Source organism: Aquila chrysaetos, chromosome 13 (genome assembly GCF_900496995.4).
Source record: "Aquila chrysaetos chrysaetos chromosome 13, bAquChr1.4, whole genome shotgun sequence".
NCBI classification, from domain to species: domain Eukaryota; kingdom Metazoa; phylum Chordata; class Aves; order Accipitriformes; family Accipitridae; genus Aquila; species Aquila chrysaetos.
The window spans coordinates 4,363,338-4,386,148 of NC_044016.1; the positions used below are offsets into that span (position 1 = coordinate 4,363,338).

A 22,811-nucleotide genomic window follows, 5' to 3' on the forward strand; every position below is an offset into this window, starting at 1 on the left:
TACCCTTCCAGTTAGGGACTGGGTTTGGGATCAGTCTTGCCATCTCCCTCCCAGCATGTAGGTCCCTAAGCTCTCTAACGAGGTGTGCAGAGCACCTGGAGTCACTGGGAGGGCTGCTGGAGCTGTGGTTTGGAGGTGATCTTGTAAAGCAGGTAGCATGCAATATTAAGTTATGGTGTCTCGATGCCTCAGCTCTTACGTTGTGACAGCTGTGGTGTTTTTCAGTTCATTTAAACATCTATAATGGCTTGTTTTGAACTGGAGAGAGAGATCCACTTCCTGTTGGGGTTGCAGAAGTAACATGCGGGAAATCACTGCACTCAAGCAGAGGAAATAACTTGCCAAAACACGTTTGGTTGTTGCCAGCATGATTGTTTTTGACTCAACTGCTGCCTAAAACATAGCCTCTGTCTTGGATCTTTTCTCCAAAACTACCTTATACCCAGCGCTCACAAAATCAAGAAGATCATAAAGAAAATCCTGCTTGGAAGAGAGCCTGGGCCTCTGCATGAGGAAAATTTTGTCCAAGTGCCTTCATGTCTGCTTCTGTTTTGGCAGCAAGATACAAAATCGCTCAGCAAGGAGGTATGAGAGATAAATAAGATTTGTGTAAGTGAATCTCACATTATCTAGGAGGGGAAGTGAAGTCATGGTCAGACCTGGAGCCTATCCAAAGCTCTTCTAATCACAGAGATGGGGTTAACTAGGTTATTTCAAATACCTTGGCTCAGTAATGAGCACTCTAAGTTATTTAGGAATAACTTAAGGAATTAATGGTGCATTTTGTCCTTGAGAAGAAAATATTTCCCTTAAGCTCCATGGGGGCTTGGCAGGCAGGGGGTTGTCTCTAGGTTCCTCCCATAATGGTTACTGCACACACAAGCTTAGGACCCCCTCGATCTTTGCATCTGTGAATTGGAGGACTGTCTTCTTTCAACATTAGAGAGCACTTGTCTGTTGGTTATTTTAGTGACTTCCCAAAGCCCCTGCAATAAAGCAGTCAACAGTATTTCGGTGCCTGATGGCATATTTCAGAAGGAGCGGGCTTGTGCATTTGTCATGCTCTCTCGCACATAGTAAACTCATTCTTTATATTCAGCTGTTGGCCAATGGGGGGCAATAAATGATTTATAACCACGGCAACAGTTGCTGTGGGAAACTGGCATCAACAAGAATCTTTTTCATGTCCACATCAATGAAAGTATTAAAAATCTTCCCACTCAGAATCGGGTGAGACCATTTGTGACACTTCCCAAAAAGGTGGTGTAGAGGTAAGTCAGATTGAAATGATACCACACAGGAACCGATGACCCTTTCAACTGCCTCAAGTTGGAAGTTTCTGTAATCGGATCAAAGAAATGTTTTCTGCCCCCAGCTGAATCTGGGTTTTCTGAGAATGGGGATTGACAGTGAAGGTTGGTAGAATCTGCTTTTGATGGAGTTGCGCTGTGTCGGTTCAGAGATTTCTGGAATGCAAAAAATCTCATGGTGTGAACTCAGGAAATGTAGGAACACAGGTACTTGTAGTCACTTTTTCAGCTGGCTGGCTTCCAGCACTTGTAGGTTGGAAGGAGCTTGGGTCCCCTCCAAACCTGTGGTTCTCTGAAGCTTTATTGTGCTTTCGGGCTCCTCAAAGCAAGGTGTGTAGCTGAAATAGAGTTTGTAGATACAATTAAAGATTTGGTAAAGGGGTACATTTAGTGGAGGAAACTAATAGAATGAAGGGAAGGTTGTTCTGGAAAGTGTGAACTCTGGTGGATGCTTCAAACTAAATGACTTTACCTTTAAATAAAAGGAGTTTTAAAGTGACAATTCCTTTTCTACAGTCTTCTCATTTCCAGTGAAATATTTTCATGTTTATAGGAAGGGTTTTTCCCTCATATCTGTAAATACATTGTTCTCTAACTAAGGTAATTCCACAGAAGACTCCCTCTGTAAGGCACTGAAACCTGCACTTGCTGCTGCTTTGTGAAGAGGTCTGATTAAAAATTTTGGAGCTTGGTTGGTGCTTCCAGGGGTTGTTGCCTCCCCCATCCTCCCCCTCCCCCCCCCCAGGTCCATAAATTCTAACTTAGTTTGCCAATCTTTGCTTATTCCAGATGAATTTTTCTAATGTGTATTAGTGCCATGATGACCACTGCTAGAAACTGCAAGCAGAAGAACCGCAACCGTCTGCTGCGCAGGAGACTTCTGTCGCTGCACGTCCCTGGATCTTCCAAAGGCACCCCACTGGAATGATGATCAAGCCAGCCTGATGCACGATGTGCTGAACCTGTAAAAGATGGGGAAAATTAACATTTGCATTTCTATACAATTAAAGCCTGAGTGGAACAGCACTAGGTGGCATCCAGGTCCTTGTTGGTGCTTCCAAAATGTTGCAAGTAGGAAACCACGCTGGACACACTGGTGGGCTGATTAACATCCTCCTCCTGTGTCCCTGGTAAGGTCACCCTTGTCTTCACACCATGGCTCAGAACCGTGGTCCTCACTGCTCTTTGTGGATGATCTGCTTTTAGTCTGTCTTTTAGGACAAGCGTATCTTGTTATTGACACAGGGTTGCGCTTAGCTCAGAAGTGGTGTCTCAATATATTTGCTTTTCTGGAAGCTTGAAGTTTGAAATGAGATTTCAATTCAACTTGGAAATGGTACATTTGCAGAAGAAATGAATTTTGAGCAGACTAATAGTTTGATGCACCAAAAAGGGAGAGGGTGTAGTGAATGATAAAGGAGTGAAAAATTAAAGAGAAATATTGACGGTTTATGGCTGTTTTTATTGAGGAGAGGCTGAAGCATTTTATTTTAGTATTCTAACAGAACTGCTGACTTTTTCTTTGGAATTGATTGTTTTTAAACTGACTTTAGTATTTTCATTTAATCTCCTTTAGGTACTCATAAAAGAATCCCCAATTATGTCAGTTTTGGTTTTTCGGTAGTTTTTGTTGTTGTTGTTGGGTTTTTTTTCTGGTTTTGTTTTTAAATTCAAGTCCATTGAATTCATCCATCTTGAATTCAGACTTCAGCCTGAAAATTTTGTTTCCTACTCAGTCCTGGCAAGGAGCGCTGCTGAGGGGTAGTACAGTGGGCAGCAGTGCAAGTGAAATCCTGCTCCAGAGCTGCTCACCAGATGCGAGATGCTCTCAGTTCTTCGTGTTGTTCAGAACTGCTCTGGGAAGCAGTGGTGTTCCTGGGACTAGTCATAGTCTAGCATTTAAAAATGGATGTGTTGATAACAGTGCTGTATTCCAAACTATTTTGGAAAGGTGACCAAATGTCAGATTGCTTCTGTTGCTGGGCAAGGCAGTGAAACACCTAAAATACCCTCAGAAAGGGGTACGTATTTGGGGGAGGGGTGGAAGAGATAAAATCACCATCAAGGCAGGTTTTTCTTGTCTTTCAGTTTGCAGCTCCAAGCTAGTGATTGCTTTGCAAAATGGTGGGGAAAATGCAGATAACAAAACTGCTGTAGTACTCCACCTCCATCTGCGCTGCCTTTGTGATCCATCACGCAGGCAAGCCTCAGCATGTGCCCCTTTGAACGTGACTTTTGGCGCTCTGTCTCGCGCCGCATCAGTCTGTGCCCTCTGTGGGGAAGGCTGTTGCAATATTCTTAAAATGTTGGAGTGACAGAAAAAAAGAAAGAACTTGATAATCAGTTTTTACATAAAGCAGTGATAGCACTTCTGGAAATACACAGAACTTAAGTGCACTCAGGGACCATAAAGGATGCCAATCTGGTCCTTGTGAGAATGTATCTGTAGAAAAGGGAGTTGAATAAGCGTGGTCTATGTGTCCAAATTAATTTGTACAGTGTGTTTCTCTGCTGCATGAAGCTTTGCTAGTGTGTGCAGAATCTCAGCTATCATTGATTTTTAAGTGTAATTTTAGTTCCCGTGGCTTCAAAAAGCATCTCCCCAAAGAACCAAGCCTAATTTATTGGTAAACAGGCTGAATACGCAGGTGGTCTAAAATAGCAAGTCCCCGTTCTTTGCTGGCTGGCGTGCTAGTCCTAAAACCTGGTGATGTTGCTTTGTTGTCCACACTTAGCCCTTTCCCTGCTGCTAGGGGCTAGTGTGAAAAGGGGAGGGGATCAGAGCAAAATGCTGAAGTTAGGGCAGGGATAGCCATATTTCTGGGACATCATTATGTTCCTCAGGGGGTGACTGCAAAAAAACTATTCTAAATAAATGCCTCCGTTAGTTCCTCTGTAAAGGCCGTATTTCCCCCTTGATGTCTCCACAAATCTGTTGAAGGCAGTGATGGTTGCAGTGTGGCATTTGCCACAGCTGAAACTTCTGCTCTAGACTGAAGTATGTGGTTATGCAGAGGCTGCCCTTTTGAGGGGGTCTGATACTGAGATGTCATTGATGTGCTGGGACATTAAACTGGTGGAGAGAGTAGCAGAGGTCTGGGAGGGCAGGAGAGTCGTAGGTGCCATTTGCTGAGGCTGTTGAGAGCTACTGAACTGCCGGAGGGAGTTCAGCATACAACGCTGAGGCCAGGTACAGGAGCTGATGTCACTGTGTCACTCAGGAGAGGAAATGACTGATTAGACAAAGCCTCTAACTTTGAGGCCAAAGACTTATTTTCTCCCGAGGATTTAAGATTAGAGCCTTAATTGCATCTGCTAAGAAATGCCCTGAACGTCAAAAATAGGGCTTGCTGAGTGAGGCTCCAAGTGTCATCGCATTATGGCTGTTGAAGGATTAGGTTAGAGTAGATTCTCTTGTACAAATCTTCCTTCCATTAACCTCCCCAGGCAGCTCGATGCTTTCAGTTGTTGGATTAGCATCTCCTAAGATAGCCTGCTCTTGTTCCTCTCAGCATCCCTCTGTTTCGCAGTCCTTCCTTTGGTTAACACCTCTCACTTGCCAGGGCCAAATAAACAGCGCCGTTTAAAAAAACAGCATTTAATGCTGTTTTATATGATAGTACTGTAATATCTTGAAGAGAAGGGAGGCTTCGCGGGGGGGGAGGTTGTGTCTCATCTGCTCCAGCTATCTTAACTGCAGCATTTTGCATTTCTGTACTCTAAAAGGGTTTAAAGTATGATTTAATGGGAAACAATTCCGGCTCAGTATGTGAAGAGAGGAAAGGCTGACAGAGCAGAAGGGAGGTGTATGTGTGCAAGAAATTCTTGTTCATTAGAGGCGGGGGGGAAACAAAAATGAGTGACTGTGCAAGTTCAACTCTGATGTGTGCCTTGAGGGTAGAACTCAAGTGCAGCCCTGTAATTTCCTTTTAGAAATATGAATACAGCTGCAAGGGATGAGAAGTCTTAAAACAGCTGCAGATATCTTCCCTTGCTTTCCAGGCCTTGCCAAAGGGGGCCTCTAGGAGTTAAGTGTAGTGTTTTATACTTGTACCTCTTGCCTGTGTATCTGAGCCGTCTTGTAGCAATTAGAGTGGGTTTTGTGGAGTCTGGTCACCCCATGTTTCTCTTGGAGCTTACACGGAGATCCTACATTTTTCATCTCCTCTTGTCACTGCAGTGCCAGTGCAGCAATGTCATCTGTGGTGGGTTGACCTTGGCCAGCTGCCAGATGCCCACCCATCTACTCTCCTGCTCCCTCTCCATAATTGTACAGTGTGGGAGGAAAATAAGATGGAAAAAAGCTTATGGGCAGAGGTAAAGATGGGGAGATCACATACCGATTACCATCATGGGCAAAACAGACCAGACTTGGGGAAAATTAATGTGATTTATTGCCAGTTAAAAGAGATTTGTATGGTGAGAAACAACGGCAAAAGTGAAACAGCACCTTTCCCCTCCCCTTTGTCCCAGACTGAACTTCACCCCTTCATTCCTGACACCTCTACCTCCCGTGTCCCCCTCGACGGGGTGGTGCAGGGGCATGGGGGCTGCGGTCAGTCCACAACAGCTGCTCCCTGCCGCTCCTTCTTCCTCACACTTTTCCCCTGTCCCAGTGTGGGTACTTTCCCTGGGCTGCAGTCCTTCAGGATGAACAGGTTTTTCATGGGCCACAGCTTTATTCAGGAAATATCTGCCTCCTCTGGTGTGGGGTCCTCCGTGGGCTGAGTATGGATACCTGCTCCACCATGGTCTCCTCTCTGGGGTCTGCAGAGCAATCCCTGCTCTGATGCCTGCAGCACCTCCTCCTTGTCTGATCTTGGTGCTCGCAGGGCCGTTTCTCTCGTTTTTTTTCCTCACTCCTCTCTCTTTGTGGCGTTTTGCCCTCCCTTAAGCACGCTTCCGCCCAGGTGCCGCCATTTTGTCTGAGGGGCTGGGCAGGGCCCTGCGGTGGGGCAGCGGCGGGACCGGCCCCGGCCTCTCCTCACAGAGACTGCCCCACAGAACCCCGCTCCCAAAGCCTCCCCACGGGCACCCAATTCCTCACCAAAGAGCATGTACTAAACAAGCGCTATTCCCTCGGAAGAAATTCAGGAACTGCTTCAGTTTTGCTTCATCGTGCTCTTCAGAGAGTTTCCAGCCTCGTTTCAGAGGGCTGGTTCCTGCAGCTGGTTTGGGGTGTGGACGCCTGACTGGGTAACAGGCTGACTGAGATGAAGAACTCCCCCTTTTTTTGGTGAGCACCAAACTGCTTTCGTATAGTGAGTAAAGTATTAGGAGAATAGGGACTGGATCTGGAGCTGAGGGTCAATGATCTGACTGAAAATGAGAAACTGCCTCCTTGACAGCTGTCCCTCATCCCTTACCTTGCTCTGTGGTTTCCTGCTCACTCCCTCTTCCTAATTAGCCCTCAAATAGCCTCTGCAGGGTGCTTAGCACTTGCACCCAAACCCACAAACCTTTGCTGAGCACTCTGAAACACGCTGGCTATACGTTATTGAAATTGCCTTGGTGTAATGTTGGTGCAGACACAAAGGTGTATCTGCTTTGGAGTGGGCACCTGGTTTTGGAGGTGTGATGACCACCTGCCAGCACTGCGTATGAAGCTTGAGAAGGTATTTATAAATAAGCTGTTAATTACAGGGCTGCAAATGGCTGTGAAATCAGCTAGTTGAAAGTCAGGCAGAGGTTTGCAAGAGGAATAAAGCTGCAGCTAATTTAACTGGCCTGTTTCACAAAGGTGAGAGACAAGGTGTGCTTAATTAGGAACATGTGAATTGACAGGTGGGATGGGGCTCAGATCACCTGTCTTGTCCAGAGTCCTGTCTCTGGCAGTCCTGGGCTCTGTATTTTAGAGCAAGGCGCAAGAGACCCGCCATGGGCAGATACAGTATTTCATCCTAATGGAGGGCATAAACCCAGCTGTGATCTCTGCTTCAGAGTGCTTGATGTGAGCTGTTGGGAAATTTATGAATTAGACAAGAACTGAAGATCCCCAAGGGATCTGGTTTCCAGTCACACCTCTGTTCAGATCCTTTGCACTCCCTAGGACCCCTCCTTGAAACTTCAGATATTCGAGGAAACAAAGCAAATGAACCCAACCCTGACCTGTCAAGGCTCTTTTACCTCACTCTCAGTGGAGTCATCCAGAGTGCAGGCTCTCTTTAAATCAACTTTATATAAGCTCTTAATTACATAGCTTAAAAAAAATGAAGTGATGGCCAGATGTGAAACAGGGTAAGACATTGACTCCTACTTGTAAAGAGGACGTAGGGGGTTTTGCACTGAAATATATTTAACTGTTTAAGTGCTACACAAGAGTATAGAGGTTTTGCAGTTGTTGGTCAGGAGACTGCTGGTTAGACGTGTTGGAAAGGTTTTGTGATGAGCAGGCAAACCACACTGCAGCCTGGTGGTTGTTGTTCTTCTCCCACTCCCTTCCCCAAAATACAGTAGATCAGTCATATGGTGATGCTGCCTCCTATTCAGGATCTGGTCTATCTTCATGTAACCCTCCTGCTGTGTCAAAGAAAAACCCAAATAATGCAATGATGGGCTGAAAGTTGTTCGAGCTGCTTTCCAGCTTCATACAGTTTGCGCTTATATAGCTGTTCTTCAGGAGAGGCAAGTGTGATGCTTCAGTTGGGTGAAACAAGGACTAGGCTGCTAATGGACCCACATTGATTTATTCCTTCAGCTCTACTGCTGAGATATGCAGCTGTTTGGGGCTTGTGTACCCTGACTTGGCCATGAGCAGAAGAGTTTCCCTGTGGAGGTAGCAGGGGGTGGGCTGGCTGCCAGGGGAAGCTCACGGAGGTTTGGGGCTGTGGAACTGTGTGGTCTTGTGTCCTTCCAGACATTGGGCGCATGGGAAACAGAAATGCCTTTTTCAGTGTTATACAAGCAGTTGTAGAGCCCTTAAATATCTGTCTAGTAGGACACACTCAGAAAAACTTACACTTTGACACAGCTATACCTTCTTTTGCAGCAAATGACTGCTGTGTCCAGAACTTCAGACTCACTAAGAGTCGTATGATGAGAAACTAATAGAGCAGGCTGAATGGGTCAGGTTGAAGAAAGGTTGGTTTATGTTTTTGTGAATAAAACTCATGATCATGTTGTGATATCTTCTGGGAAAAGCTGCATTGTGGTTGCTATTACAGGAGCTTTTTTGCCTAGCTACTGGTTTGTTCAGTGAAATATTCAGAAATTGCAAAGATTCAAGAATTTTAGTACATATAATTGCTTGCTCAAAATTCAAACTGAAAAGCAGCTGTAATTTAGGGTTCATTTTGTTTCTGGTTTTTGCCCGCTTCAATTACTTAGGAAGCAGAAATGGTGCCATATGGCATGGGCACCCACTTGCGCATATACCACGAGCACAGAAGCAGCAGTGTGGCGAATTGTTCCAAGAATAATTACTCAGCTGAATGTTGCTTCTGTGAGCTATTTGTAAAATATTTGCTAATAATCACTTTCTGCATAAAAGTCGGTATTGGTTTGTAGATAGCAAAATGAGCTATATTTGTCAGCTAATTTATTCACAAACATTTCAACCAAAGCTTGTTTTTCTAAACAAAATATCTGTGTCAATAGATACAGTTTTGCTTTAAAACTCAAGACCTTTATCAGCCAGCAGCTAAGTTATAACTTTTGCAGAGCATCTTATCTCTTTAAATATTCAGCAGTAGAATTAAATAGGTGTTGAGAGAAACAAAAGATTTTTAAAAACAAAATGAGGAAATTATCAGTAGGGGTTCTGAAGTCTGGTTGCCTCACTTCCTTCAGTGGCAATCTAGGTAGCCTTTTCCTGCAGAAGTGGCACATGAGGACTTTCCATCTGTAAGTGCAAAGCCTACATGAGAAATGGGAATTACTCTATTACAGTAAGATGGTTGCAGCGTCAGGCTGTGCGGACTCCTTGGATATTGGAGGAAGGAATAAGCACTGAGCTGCATGTGTGCTATTTTGCTCTCGCTAGGTTGTCCAGAACCACGAGGCTGGCATTTGTGTTTATTATAGAAAAATAATCAAGAGCATTAATTCTAATAAATAAAAGTAACTTGGAGAGGAGGTTAAGCAGGGAACAACTGCTACATTATCCTCTGCCATATAAGTGCTTTACAGTCACCTTGCAGTGAAGAATGGCAATGCATGTGGTGGGTGCCTTGGGAAATTTAGCTGAGCAGAATACAAATAGCTACATCCTATATGATCAGATCACATGGATAATATTCCTATACATAAATATAGGTATACTTAATGTATAGACCATACTGGTGTGGATTTTACTGATTTCTCCTCCCCCCAAAGAAGGCGTACTTTGCAGTCATGCACAAAATGTCTTGGCAAAATGTCTTCACATAGCAGTATCTCCTAGAAATGTGTTTCTTATGGAATTGCACGTCCTGTGTCCTGTTGCACTTAAGGATTCTCCTCCAACCATCTTTCCAGCCTGGTCCTGCTTAATTCTTGAGGTCTAATGAGATCATTGCCCAAGGTGAAAATACTATGGGCAAGCTGTGCCTGCACAAGTCAAATATATGCCAATCATAATGTATTCAAGTGCCTTGCAAAACTGTAACTCTACTGAATTACAGGGCCAGTAGCTATATTTATCAGTAATGAAATGTGAGTCTCTGGGAAGGACAGATGTTTGAGTCACACCACCTGTGCCAGCTGGTGCATGTTATAGGATGTGACAGAATTAACAGTGAAGATACGTGCCTGACACCAGCAACTGCCTCCCTTCGAGTTGGTTTGGTTTGGTGGCCTCGTTGCTTAGGCTGTGTTATTAGGATGGAAGAGCAGTGAACAATAAAAGTTGTAAGTCAGTGCAGCTGCATAGCCAGCAGCCACGTGGTTATGGATGACAAGAATGTTCCCTGTACAGTCCTGAAGATTAATTCAGAGGTGATTTGTGTCATTCAGTCCACATGCAAGGGACAATTAGTCCCTTGGGATTTGTTTTGGTCATGATTAGTGCCACATTGCCTTCACAGTTGAAATGCTCTGTGTGCAATGACACTTATGGAAACTGCATCATCTCTCCAGAAGGCAGAAGCAACTGATGCCACCTTCTGTCTTTTACTGTCTTGAAGCAAGCAGTAGGTTGTAAATTCTTCTAGTGCGGCTTTGTGGAACTGGTGCTTTCTTTCCCTCCGTTTAAGCAAGAACACTGGCAAGCTGCCTGCCCTCCCCTGAGAGCCTCATCCTCCAGGTTTATTTGCACACTGCTTGCCAAATGCCTAAAAAAAGGAACCAATCAGATTGCATTTGCTTAATGCATTAATGAATCTGCTTAGGTGTCATCAAGTCTAATTTCTTAGTGAGCTGTGACAGCTTAATGCCTCGGGGCTGAATAGCTGAGGAGAAGTTGCAGGGTGATGGATGGCCAGAGGAGTGCTGAAACCTGAGGACTTTACCATGCCATGTCCCCCAGCCCAGAGTTAAACTCCCCTGGGTACTAATGGAAGCATGTAAACAAAAAACAAAGATGAAGGTAGGTCTCCCTTCTTGTCATTCTTGCAGCAAACATGTTATTTGCTTTGTGGTTAATGCCCTTTGCCAAGGGAACTTGAACTCCTTGGCTAGCTGCATGGGAGTAGATTTTACTTGTTAGTGTTTGAGTCATAGTTTCAAAAATTTTTTTTAAAGGATCATTTGGGAATGCAGGATTATAATAGCCTTTGTTATTCCTGGCAAAATGCATGTGAAAACCAGATTCAATGTATGCTAGCTCCTTCCCTGTCTCCTGTGGTGATGCATCGACAGCTCTGTAGCAGATATGTTTTATGTGCAAGGGCTGGTACACAAAATTCTGACACTTCTGAAAAAGCAGCCTGTAGCCAGTGGCACTGACCCTCAAAGAAACAGTGTGCTGCATGTCTCTTCACACTGGGAAGGCCACTCAGCCGCTGAAATGACAGCGGTTGGCCTTTTGGCCGGTGTGAGGAGGATGCCTGGATCCATCCATACAAGGGACCACCAGGGCTTTTGGGGTGATCCTTAGCAGATGTTCAGTCCAAACAGACTGCATTAGAGCTCAGAGGAACAGGTCAGTGGTTTTCCTTCATCACACACAGTTAGGCTTGCCTTAAATGCCCAGTGTAACAGGCTTCAAGGCTCTGCAGCCAGCCCCTGTGTTCACTCCTTTGTTGGCTGAACCGGTGGCACATTTTGGTCTATCTTGGGCAAGGTTCCATTGCTGAATGCTGTGCCCATCTGGATTGCAGGAGTGTTTGCAAGTCTTGTGTGCACCGCATCCCTTCCACAGCTCCTCCGGGGCTCTCCTTAGGGCTTCTTTGGGGACCAGTGGGACCAGTGAGATCCCAGTCACCCATTCCTTTGCTTTAGGAAAAAAACTGGCCGAGAACTTCCTCTCGGATGTTGTAGCTTCTCTGAGAAATTTCTAAAACTTTAAACTTCCTACAAAAGCACTAGGCATATTAGCCAAAATATAATTCTTTTTAGTGGGAACTTAACAAGGCAAATATTTGATGTAAAAATGAGCTGCTTTTGTTGCACAGCTTTGTCAAATGTTTCTGAACATCTCAACTACTGTTTGGCAGAAAATCGTTTTGATCATTTTTGCCCGTCCTGTGGAAAATAGAAGACCACAACCAAACTATGTGTTTGGAGAAAATATGTATTTTTATTGAAGAATATACTTCCAGTGAAGGTTTTTATTGCATCTTTAAAAAAATGCACAGACTCCAGGCTACATAAAGAAGCTTTATTCCATCTTTTAGTCTGTGTGCTGAAGGTTTTCCCATGACATTTAAAATCAATTACAGGTTTGCTATTAGCACTGATGGAAATGAGATAAGACCTAAACTGTCATCTCTTCTCATGGTTTCCTGTGGCTCCTGTGGTTAAAAAAAATAAACAACCCAAACCAAACCCAAACCCCAAAAACTTGAGCAGCCAGAATCAATCAGCCCTAGGGTATATTATAATTTCACGGCCAATGTTTGCCCCACAGACCCAGAGATCTTTGACAGCTGTAGAGAGGAAGATGACTCTGCCTGAGCCTCCAGCAGAGCCTGTCACAGTATTAGACTTGCCATTAGACCCAGATTTCAAGGACACTTTATTTGGGCGCTTATCTTACACTCCTAGGTACAAACAATACAAATCTCCACTGTCTTTCAGTAACTGCTCAGAACTCATCAAATTCGGCATTATCCACATTGATACGGAGAAGCACTCGATGCCCCACAGCAGAGCACAAAACTATTCCCTGCAGGAAGCTCACCTTTTAGTCCTCTCATTTCTTGAGAGGCAGCATGTCTTGTAAAAAGCCTCGCTGAAAGTCTCAGAAAATGTTGTTAACTAGATGATGGAGTTTTATGTTCAAGAAAGATGGTGGAGTCCTGGCTTTGCTTTAAGATAATGGTGAAACCACTGACATAATCACTCTCACTCAGATAAGGAATCGAATGACACAGCATGAGTAACGTGTATGAAGAGAGATTTGTTTCCTTAGCAGCTGAAGTGATCGCAGTGGTATCCACAGTATCTCAGAACTGAGCCATGGGAAACCAGTGACCGTCCAGGCTGAAAACTTGTGTTTCCAAGTTCTGTGCCTCAGTTTCCCCATCTGCAAAGAAGGGATAACCCTACTTGGCTAGTTTACCAAAATGCTTTCTTATCTGTGGCTGAATGCCTAGAGTTTCTTGCAGAAAAATGTGTGGTGGAGGCAAAGTGCATGCTGATGAACCTCCCTTGATCCTGAGGAAAAAACCGTAGAAAGGGTCTCCAGCCTAAGCAAGCTTGCAGTGTAGCTGGGCAAGACCATCAACAACATGTGGGGAAGAACATACTGTTGCAGCCGGAGTGCAGAGAGGATATGAGAAGGTATATGCACACTGCAAAACGCAGCGCTCCATTGAGCTGCTGACCCTTGCTCTTGGTTAGGCTGTGTGGGATCTACTTTGAAGGGCTTTGAGGAGCAGCTGGCTTGGGATCTACAAACTGGTTAGCAGTCACCTCTACCCAGGCACTAGTTCCATGTGAAGTTTTTCTCCCTGCCCCCAAATTCTCCTTTTTTTGGCGCTCACATAGTCTCTTCCAGATGTACTGATGTTTCAATTACCTGCCTGCCTCTAGGTGCAGTCACGGAGGCCTAATTTTGCACGGAGGCTCGAATTGCTTTGAGCTCTGCCAACATGGGATTTATGGCATTTCAATACACTTGTTGTTTGCCTCTTTTCATGAGCAAACTCTGCTTCGTACAAAAGGCTCAGCACACAACTACCAGCTTGATGAAAAAGAGCTGTCTGCTAAATGAGCTGTTCCCACTGTGCTGCCACTGCCTCAGAGCGGGCAGGGGTGATGCCATTCCTCCTCGGTTCTCCCACCGATGCGCTGTGCCTGCAGAATTCCCCCATACTTCATTTCTGGCATCTAGTGTAAACGATAGCTTGGCTATTTTTCATTTGTTATTATCGTCTGCTGTGGGCTAGTGACTGGAAATCATTTTCTGCCCAGGACTGACAGGGATAATGCGATTCAGAAGAGGAGCTGTTTCTCAAAATGTCCACAGGCTGGGCACGGCAGCTGTTTGATTTCAGCAGGGTCAGACTCGGTCCTCTAATTCCTACTATTTCCCTCCCCTGCCCCAAGAGGCTCAATGAAGGGAAAAGGAGGCAGGATTGCATCCTATACAATTGTATTTCAAAAGCACCTATATAAACAAACAAAACCAAAATCCGCCGGCCCTTTCACACAAGTTAAATTCAAGGTAGCCATACAAAACTTTTTCTCCATGAATTTATTGTTGTCTGTAAATACTTGGATTTTGTTGTTGTTTGGGTTTTTTTTTTTTAAAGAAAAATCCACCAGCCTGTGCCTATTTTTCCTTTCTGTAGCGCTCAGGCAGCTAATTTCTGGAGCTGTAGAGGATTTGAATGGAAAGCCGTTAACAAGGAAATGGGGTCCTTCTTCATCGTGTCTCATCTCCGTGTTTATGTTGTCGCGACGTCCTCCAGTACAGGAAAGTGAAGAATAAGCTGTTACATCGCCGTCTGTTTGAGACAGGCTGTTAACCTGCCTGTGAGTCTGGGTATCCTCCAGCTTGTGGTATGTGCTTTGCCAAGCTCTTATCAGGGACTGATGAAAGTGTGTTTCAGGACCTCTTCAAAGTTGATGGCAGGTAAAATGAGTTGCAGGCCTAATTTCTCTTGTCTCTATCTCCAATTCAAGTCTCCATCACCTTTATTACATGGATGTTCAATAGCCTAAACAAATCTTTTAATCTGATAACATTTTTATTTTTCCATTGAAATGATCACACTTTTTTTGTCTTTCAGAAATGAATGAAACAAGATCTTTTCCAGCTGTTTGTAAGACTTACAGTAAAGAAACAGCTCTGATTCTCTGTGTCACTTTTCTCTCAGTGAATTCAGGGCTGGCCACTGTCTGACCCATGCTGTGAGTTGGGGGGTACTGAGATGACTTAGCAGATCCAGCATCCCAAACATGGTTTGGTGGCCTCCACCTGGTAAATCATGTGGGAAAACATGGGCTTCTAAACATGCCTACCCTGCACCTTCATCTTTCATCTCCATGGTGGTCTGTCTGTTACCATGAAAGTACCTGTTCTTTTACAGGTTTTGAATTTGTGTGTTCTCTGTTTGTAAACTTCATGAGCCGTTTGTATCAGAAATGCAGTCCTAAAGCCTCAGCCCTGCACTCCAAACTGTGCCGACAAATTTTCTGCTTGGCAGATGAATGGTATTGAGGGGAAAAATGGGGCTCTTGGGACAAGTGCAACTAATCTTTCTGTAGGTGCAGAGGGATTTTAAAGTCTGAGGACTGAACTCTGCATCGCTGGGGCTGAATTCATGGTTCTTGCCTTGGCTTTAATGTGGTGTTGTGGGAAAGTGTTTTATTTTTTGTGCAGCTTTGATGTTGTGCAGCTGCCTCACTGTGTACAGTAGCTCACTGAAGCACTTAAAAGCAAGTCATCAGGGCCTGTAACCCCTGCAGTTGTACTTCAAGGCAGCAGAGCGGGTATAGGAGGGCTGCAGTTAGCACTTTGTGTTGCTCTGTAATAGTGGTCCGTGGTGCAGCATCGGTGGAGCTAATGGACTTTGCCCACCCCTTTAGAGGTGCACCAGCCCAGGTCTGCCTCCAACAGACAGGTACCCATGCTGACGTTCAGGAGACTGGGCATTCGGTAAAAACCATAGCAGCTGGGTTCAGTTTCCAAAATTATTCGCGCTAAATTCTGGTAAACCTGGGGGGAAGGCTTTGGTCTTTTGAGTCATATCTAACTCTCAGGAATATAAGGAGTGTATTTGCATACTCTGGGTTAACCAAGTGGCTCGCTGGCACTGCTTTTGACATGCCTGTGCAAGAACCAGGGTATTTTTTTTTTTTTTTTCTTTTTCCTCGTGTCCATCTGCCCCCAGACTTTGTGTTTGCAAAGGGCATCTTGAGGTGATGATTGGTTTCTTGTTTTGGTTTTGGTTTTTTTTTTTCCTTGTTATATAACAACAACAGTTCTATTATAGTAAAGCAAATGAAATGCAGACCTGTACTAGACAGCAGGCACTAGCAGCTGGTTTCTCTGTGTCCCCAGATGAGGTGCGGTTTCGTGTGGCTGCTAACTCTTCAGGTAGCCAGAGCAAACAGATGGTGAGATGCTGTGCTTGGCAGAGAGTTAAAGCCTGCAATTAGCCAATATGCAGTTAACTAGATTAGCAACGTGGGGAACCAAGTGGCCTTGGTTTAGGACCACATGATCCTGAATAAATTAGGTAGCAAAGCACTGTGTGTGTACAGTGTCCTGGATCACCCAAGGGTGTTAGAGGGGTTCTGGGCAATCCTGAATTGGGCTGTTTTTCTGCTGCCTCATGGAGGTCTCCAGTCTCTGTTCCAGTTTGTGGGTCCTCTTTGGGGACTGGTGCTGTGATGTGCTTGAGTATCTGGGACACCTCGTCCTTGTCCTCTAGGGCACACTTGCAGCTTGGAGCTTATTTGCCTGCATCCCTTTGTATCATGAGTGTACAAGAAGCATCCTAAAGTCCTTTTCTCAACCCTTACAGAAGTTAAAATATTCTCTGTAACTTCCCAGGCATACAGCAATTTCTATTCCACTGCTATATTGAAGAAGCACTGGAAATAGGCTTTTGCCTCATCAAGGTCTGATCTGGAAATGTGTTTGAGGTAGGTGGTAGGTACGTTGTCACTGTGTAGAATTAGGGTTACTCAGAATGGAGATAATTTTATAATTTCATGGAAGAATCTGAGAAAAAATATCAAATGTCCAGGTCTAAAACTTACTTTTTCACAGAAATAATTGAAACAAGCACTTTTTCACAAATCACATAATTTGTGTGGAATTGTTGTGTTCTCCATCAAAAAAATTTGCAAGCTGTAGTCAAGATACTTTATCCATCAATCTGAAAGCTCCTGGTCCCCACATATAAAGCTCTGATAATGCTTAGCTGGCATCTCTTAATATAGTACCTCTGTAAATGAGAATAGTGCTCTTAAAACCTACATTGTTTTAGACTTCTTTTTGAAACGCCTCAGCATTTTCTATTCCAGCTGACACAATCCCAGTTGTTACCCTGCCACAGACAGTTGTCACTAGATCAAGAGAAGCTGTGTTTTGCTGGTCTCACTGCAGTTTATTTACTCTGAGGTCCTAAGTGAGGTTTGGAGCACTTTTGCCCCCCTCAGTTTCTCAGTGTACTTTAACACTGCTTGAGTCACCTCATGAAGAGGTGTTAAGTGCCACTTGTGGCAATGCAAACTGCTCTGGGCTCATCAGAGGGAATTTGCAAATGTAATTGAGTCCAAAGTATTACTGTCATAATTTTCCCTGACCTTAGTGTTTCTGAGTCTGTGTGTTTATGCTTTAAAGTGTAAAGTTGTCATTTCCTTTCCCATTTTCTTTCATGAGCTTTGTTCAGAAAACACATCTCCTTTAAGGAAACCAAAGCACTGTTTTTCTGAGATTTTTGTTTCAGGCATTGGCCTCAGCATGCAGCGGTGCGGAATTCTTCCACTGCAACAGAGACTTCTGAAAACGTAGATGCTGAAGCCACAGGTTTTCCTACCTTGCATGTTTTCGTATCTTAACAGCTCTTTTCTGCTTGCCTTCCATGGCATTGAGGTGCATGCCCTGCACACTTCACTTGTCACTCTTTGGATAATTTGATTTATTCTTCATGACAACACTTGGTGGAGGAAGGGTTGTAGAAGGTGGTATCCCTCTCAAAGCCCTCAGGCTCCTGCTGATTAGGGGACAGTGTCTAATGAATAAGGAACAGCCAGGGAGGTCTTGATGTTCCCCAGGGCTGGGCAAAACAGAGGCAGATGGAGAGAGGCAGATACAGCAGTATCTGTATTTTTCCTGTTGTCTGTCCAGCTTTCTTCTCTCTTTTCCTATCACTGTGAATTCAGGATTGATAAAAATGAACATTTTAAAAAGGTCTTTATAAGCTCACCAGCTCCAGACCTGTCTGCTGGGCTCTAATTAACATTTGCTTTGTGCACTTGGGCCGTTTCCCTCACAGGCTCGAATGCCACGCAATATTGATCGCCCTTGCCCAATGCACAAATGAGGTTGCCATGGGGAAAGCCCAAGGGCTCCCAATCCTGCGAACAAAAAAGAAACTGCCTGCATGCCAGGAGGCTGCTGCAAAGGGCTGTGCTGCTCAGCAAGTGTACCATGTGAAAGAAAATGTGCTGAGAGGAATAGCTGAGCAGGTTTCTGGGTACAAGCATGTAAGGTGGCATGATTTCCATCCGTGCTGCAGACAGAGGGGGGAAGCCCTGCTCAGCCCTGTGCTCCTGCCTACAGTGCCCCAAGGCTTCAAAGCAGAGTGTGGAGGTTTAGCCAAATAATTCCAAGATGTGTTTATTGAAATAGAGAGGCCATGCTTCATGTCTAGAGAAAGGGGATTTCAAGGCAATTTTTGTTAACTTGTGAGGAATGATTGGACTGCTCTGTTAGAGAGGACTGGCAGAGGTGCTTGGGGTGCTATGGATGGATGAGAGAGAGGATTTGATCTTGTAGCAAGGTTTATCCCATGGCTGTCTCAAGGAATGATGTGATAGCCATCACCAGGTTCATTTCCAGGATGCACGTGAACACATGGACACTGCCCCTTCCTTGTGTAACGTAATGCATCATTACAGGGTGTGCAGATGATGTAAGAGCATGGCCACGTGGATGATGCTGCTGGAGGTGAAGTGGGTCTGACACAAGTTAGCTTCAGGAGGGAAGGTACTCTGTTCCCTGATTATGGCTGCAATTTTTTTCTTCCTTTTAGAAAGGATGAAATAAAACTTTGGCTTGCTGTTTTTAAGGCTAAGCATGTAGGCTTTCAGGTTTCTTTTTGGTTGCATCTGTCCCATCAGCTTCAGTATTACTGAGCCAAAAGAAAAGAGAGTGTAAGCAGGTGTTCAGGGAGAGACACTGGACATTAGATGCTCCTGGGTGGTCTTAGACTGACCAGCTGACTACCTTTGCTCTACTTTTGTCCCTTTGCGTGATTTAACAATGGTCATGCTTTTCAGTGCTGTTAATGCTGTTTCCCTGTAGAAGTGCTTATTTTGAGACACCCAGGAGCTTAACTTTTTCACTAGAGCTGAGCTTGTAGCTCATTGCTGGCCCCTTTAATTAAAGGGAACAACCAAACACTGTTTTGGGAAAAGTCCTTTGAAGAGCTACTGCCACCACTATTTTATGGTAACGTCCCTAGCTGATGGCTGTGCCAGCTCTGTTAGATGCACACACATGTAGGAAGAGACAATTCCCTACCTTAAAGGGTTTGCCTTAAAAGAAAATACAGGGAAAGGTGAACAAGCAGCATTTCTGCTATGCTTGCTTTGCAGGCAGGAGCTGGAGTAGATTAAGTCTTGCCTGAAGCCTCCAACACAGCTGAGACAGAATTTTCCTTGTGTCTCTTAAGGTCTAAAGCAGTGCTGGAGTCTGAGGGTAGTCCTCTGCCTCTTGTTTGTAGCAAAAGGGAGAAGCCTTTTGGGAGAATTCTCCTGTTTCATGCAGGAGATGTCACATTTGGGGACCCATTTGCTGCAGTCAGCTCATTTTCTGCCGCTCTGTGATATATAGGGTTGTCATTTTCTCACATGTCTGATTACTCAGCCTTGGAGAAGCTGAGAGAATTGTGTGGTTTAAGATGACTCATTGTAAGGCTGAATGTACTCCTACAGCACCAGTACCAACGAGGTGGCTCAGCAGTGACAGGAAGATGCTTCCCTTTGGCTTTGCTGCTGCTTTTACCAAGTGAGGTGGCAGTCATCTCCCCAAATTGCAACAGGGTGCGTGTGCTGCCTTTGCTTGTTGGAGGATTGCTAACTCCTGCAGATGGTTTTCTGTGGTTTTTTTTCCCCTGTAGGAGCTGAATTATTGTACATTTTTACAGCTAAAAACCCCTTCCCACTTATCTGTTGGCTTGCAGGTTGGATACAATGGCTCGGGACTCGCTGCTTAGTGTCTGAATTCCTTTTCTGATAATACTTGTGTGGACACTCTCCATCCAAATCATTGTAAAGACAGGTTGAGCTGCTGTTCCCCATGGTAAACAGAGAAACTCATGTAAACCCTTGCACCTCTGCACAAAATTTCTCTCTCTTTTTGTGTACATGGGTGTTTATAAAACCAGCCAGCAGTGACCTTGTTATGGAAAATTTCCAAACAAAATATTATTTTCACATTTGGAAGTAGCTTTTGAGTGACCATAACAACAACAAAACACACACAGTAGCAAAACTAAATTTCTGCTCTGCGTTGCATATTGCATAATTATCACCAGCACAGGGGAGAGGTATAAAAAATTTGTAATGGGGCTGGTGGAGAATTCCAGTTTGGCAGCATTTAGTGGAGAGTGCAGCGACTGTGGACATGCCACATTGGAGAGGGCCAGGCTGAAGAAATTAGCTCTTCTCTTTTCCTAATCTTGCCTGAATGTGGTGCTTTCTGTAGGGCCGGTATGGATTTACACCAATCTAACTGAGAGGGGCTCCAGGCTCACACTGCCTAGCTAAGCAATTTACCACGCAGAGATGTCATCAAATCCTGCAGTGAAGGGGGTGGAAACTTTCCCCTCAATTTATCAGTTTCCAGCAGATGCATACTTTGCTGTTTGCTTGGGCATTGTGCACAGCTTTAGGCATGATTCTCACGCAGTGGTCGCAAGCAGGCAGGGAGGGACCGGGAACATGTTGCAGGTCAGAGTGTGTCCCTGCCTGAAGGTCTGGGTGCTGCTGAGGTCCCTCAGGTGTTTGTGGCTGCGGCACCCAGGGATCTGCCTGCCAGCCCTGCAGGCAAAAGATATTCCTTGCATCTCACGCTCAAGATTTCTTCAGAGAAGTGGTTGCTATGCAGCCTTGTTTATTCCTGGTGTCTGGCACTGTTTGCCTGCTGAGCTCGTACACCTGGAAGGGGGAGCCTGCTGTACTCCTGGAGAAGGGGTCCAGCTTGACAAATGGCTGTGCCTGCTTCCCGTTGTGGAAACACAGGGTCTGGAGCAGAAGAAATCCTTGTTTCCTTGTGGGAGGCAACCCACAGCAGGGTTTTACAGCTCCAGGGGGGAATACAAGCTTAACAACGTGGAGCTAGATTTCCACAGTGAAGGACACGCATGTTTGTGAAGGAGGTTGGTGGATAGCCCTGTCTCATGCGCTGTTGCTTTCTCAGCAAGGTGGTGCTCCAGCGGGGGCTGGCAGGAGCCAGGCAGAGGGGTTGCTTTTACGGTGCTCTGGTGGAGGTTGCTGGGTGCAAGCGTCTCTCCCAGAAGGCAATAAAATCTGGGAGAAAGATTTGATGATTTTTCCTTTTATTTTTCTCTTTTCGAAAAGTTGTTTTGAAGTCTTAAAGCCACATGAGGGAAGCTTCTGCTGGGTGACTCCAACCGTGTGCTGGAGAGTTTGGGTGTCATTTTAAAAAGACACAGTCCTGGGACGTGTGGAAGAGCAGCAACGCTTGGGTGGCAGATGGAAGGAGGGGAGAGGAGGACAGGTGGGAGCTGCAGAGCAGATGGAGCAACCGGTTTGTTGACAGGGAAGCTCCTCTTCATAAGAAGAGCAGCAGCCCGGCCTCTGCCCCACCATGAGAGGCAGAGTGAGAGCTCCCACCTTGGCTCAGGTGCTGCCCTCAGGCTCCCAGGGCGTCTTTTTCTGCTGTGTGTGGGCAAATGGGCAAGTCCCCCGCTCAGCTCCTGCTCAAACTCCCCTTGCTCTGACTGAGGCAAAAAAGCAAACACTGCACCTTTGGTCCTTCCTGGGCTCACACTGTTATTTTCCAGATAGAATCAAGGAAGGTCGAACTCAAATCAGCTTTCCGAAGCGGGCCCTGCTGAGGTTTAGGTCAGCGTTATATGGCTCCTGGGGGTGATGGTTCACCCCTGCAAGATGGTAATCAAGTCTGCTCTTGCCAATGGTTTAAATTGCTGCGTTTCACTAAGTTTAAGCTTGGCACCTCACTCCAAAGGATGTGGGGGAAAAGTGCATTTTCCTGCAAGCAAAGAGAGTAGAAGCAAACTTTAGTGAGCTCACGGTCTCTCTGATACGTAAATGCCTAGTCCCAAAGCAATATCACGCTGACGAACAAACTTGCCTCCAGGTTAGCCTCTGTTTTCAAAGGCTTTTTTTACTAAAAGCATGAAGCTCTGAAAATTGGATCTGAGAAAGATGTAGGAGGATGAGGAGGAAAGATCCACGGTCTAACACATCTTGAATTTCTTTTAGGGTGCAGAGATGCTGGCCTGCCACATCAGTAGAGGGAGGACAAACCAAACTCTCTGAAGGATTGAGATACAGGGACTCTGCACATTATCAGAGGTGTTTGCTGGTTACTTTCTCCCTCTGTTTCTCTCTTTCTCTCTCTGGAGATAATGCCTTTGCTTCACTTTTTTTTCATTCCCTTTCTTCCTGGTAATATCCATGCTCCCTCAGCCCTAACAATTTAGCAAGCTGGGGCTTTGCTGCAGAGTCTTCTGCTGTAATGACAGTGGTAACTGCTCCTATTTGCATAATATCCATCACCCCAGGGCATTTGAGAGCTTTGCAAAGCTTCCAAGCATCATTTGCATTTTTCAGTTGGAGATACTGACCTGTAAGAAACAAAAGTTGACTTGTTAAAAAATCTGTGACCTGCAGAGGTCACTTTTATATGCTCCTAACTTTTTTCTGGCCTTAAGATTTGTATTTCTGGCCTTGAGATTTATATTTCTATTTCTCTGCAGGCCAGGCAATGAATCAGCAGTAGAGCTAGCCTGCTTCTACAGTCTTCCACTTTTCATGCTGTTCTTCGGCTTTGTTCACTTTTGGATGTTGGAAGTGATGGCAGTTTGGAAACATGGTATTTTCTGTCAGGTCAGTGAGACAAACCATTGCAAGGTTTCATCAGACAGCCGTACTGTGTTGCGTGTTCATATCTGGCAGCATTTTTTGTCCCCTTCCCTGTAAAGCATTGCTGTTTGCTGCAGAGACAGCCTATTACTCCTTTACCTCTCCAGC

General features: G+C 45.0%; 1 protein-coding gene across 4 annotated transcripts in view; it reads left to right on the forward strand.

Moving 5' to 3' along the window:
* Positions 1 to 10,655: 10,655 nt before the first annotated feature.
* The window catches only part of TOGARAM2 (TOG array regulator of axonemal microtubules 2), a 53,381-nt gene continuing 41,225 nt past the window's right edge, over positions 10,656 to 22,811 (forward strand). For 3 of the 4 annotated variants that reach the window (XM_030034912.1, XM_030034914.1, XM_030034913.1), the window contains exon 1: positions 10,656 to 10,812. Coding sequence is in view for 1 of the 4 variants with exons in the window: in XM_030034911.1 (XP_029890771.1) it covers positions 14,396 to 14,466 (71 nt within the window). In the remaining 3 variants the exon portion in view is untranslated. Of the gene's footprint in view, positions 10,813 to 14,182; positions 14,467 to 22,811 lie in introns of all 4 variants that reach the window. The other variant, XM_030034911.1, reaches the window with a different exon arrangement.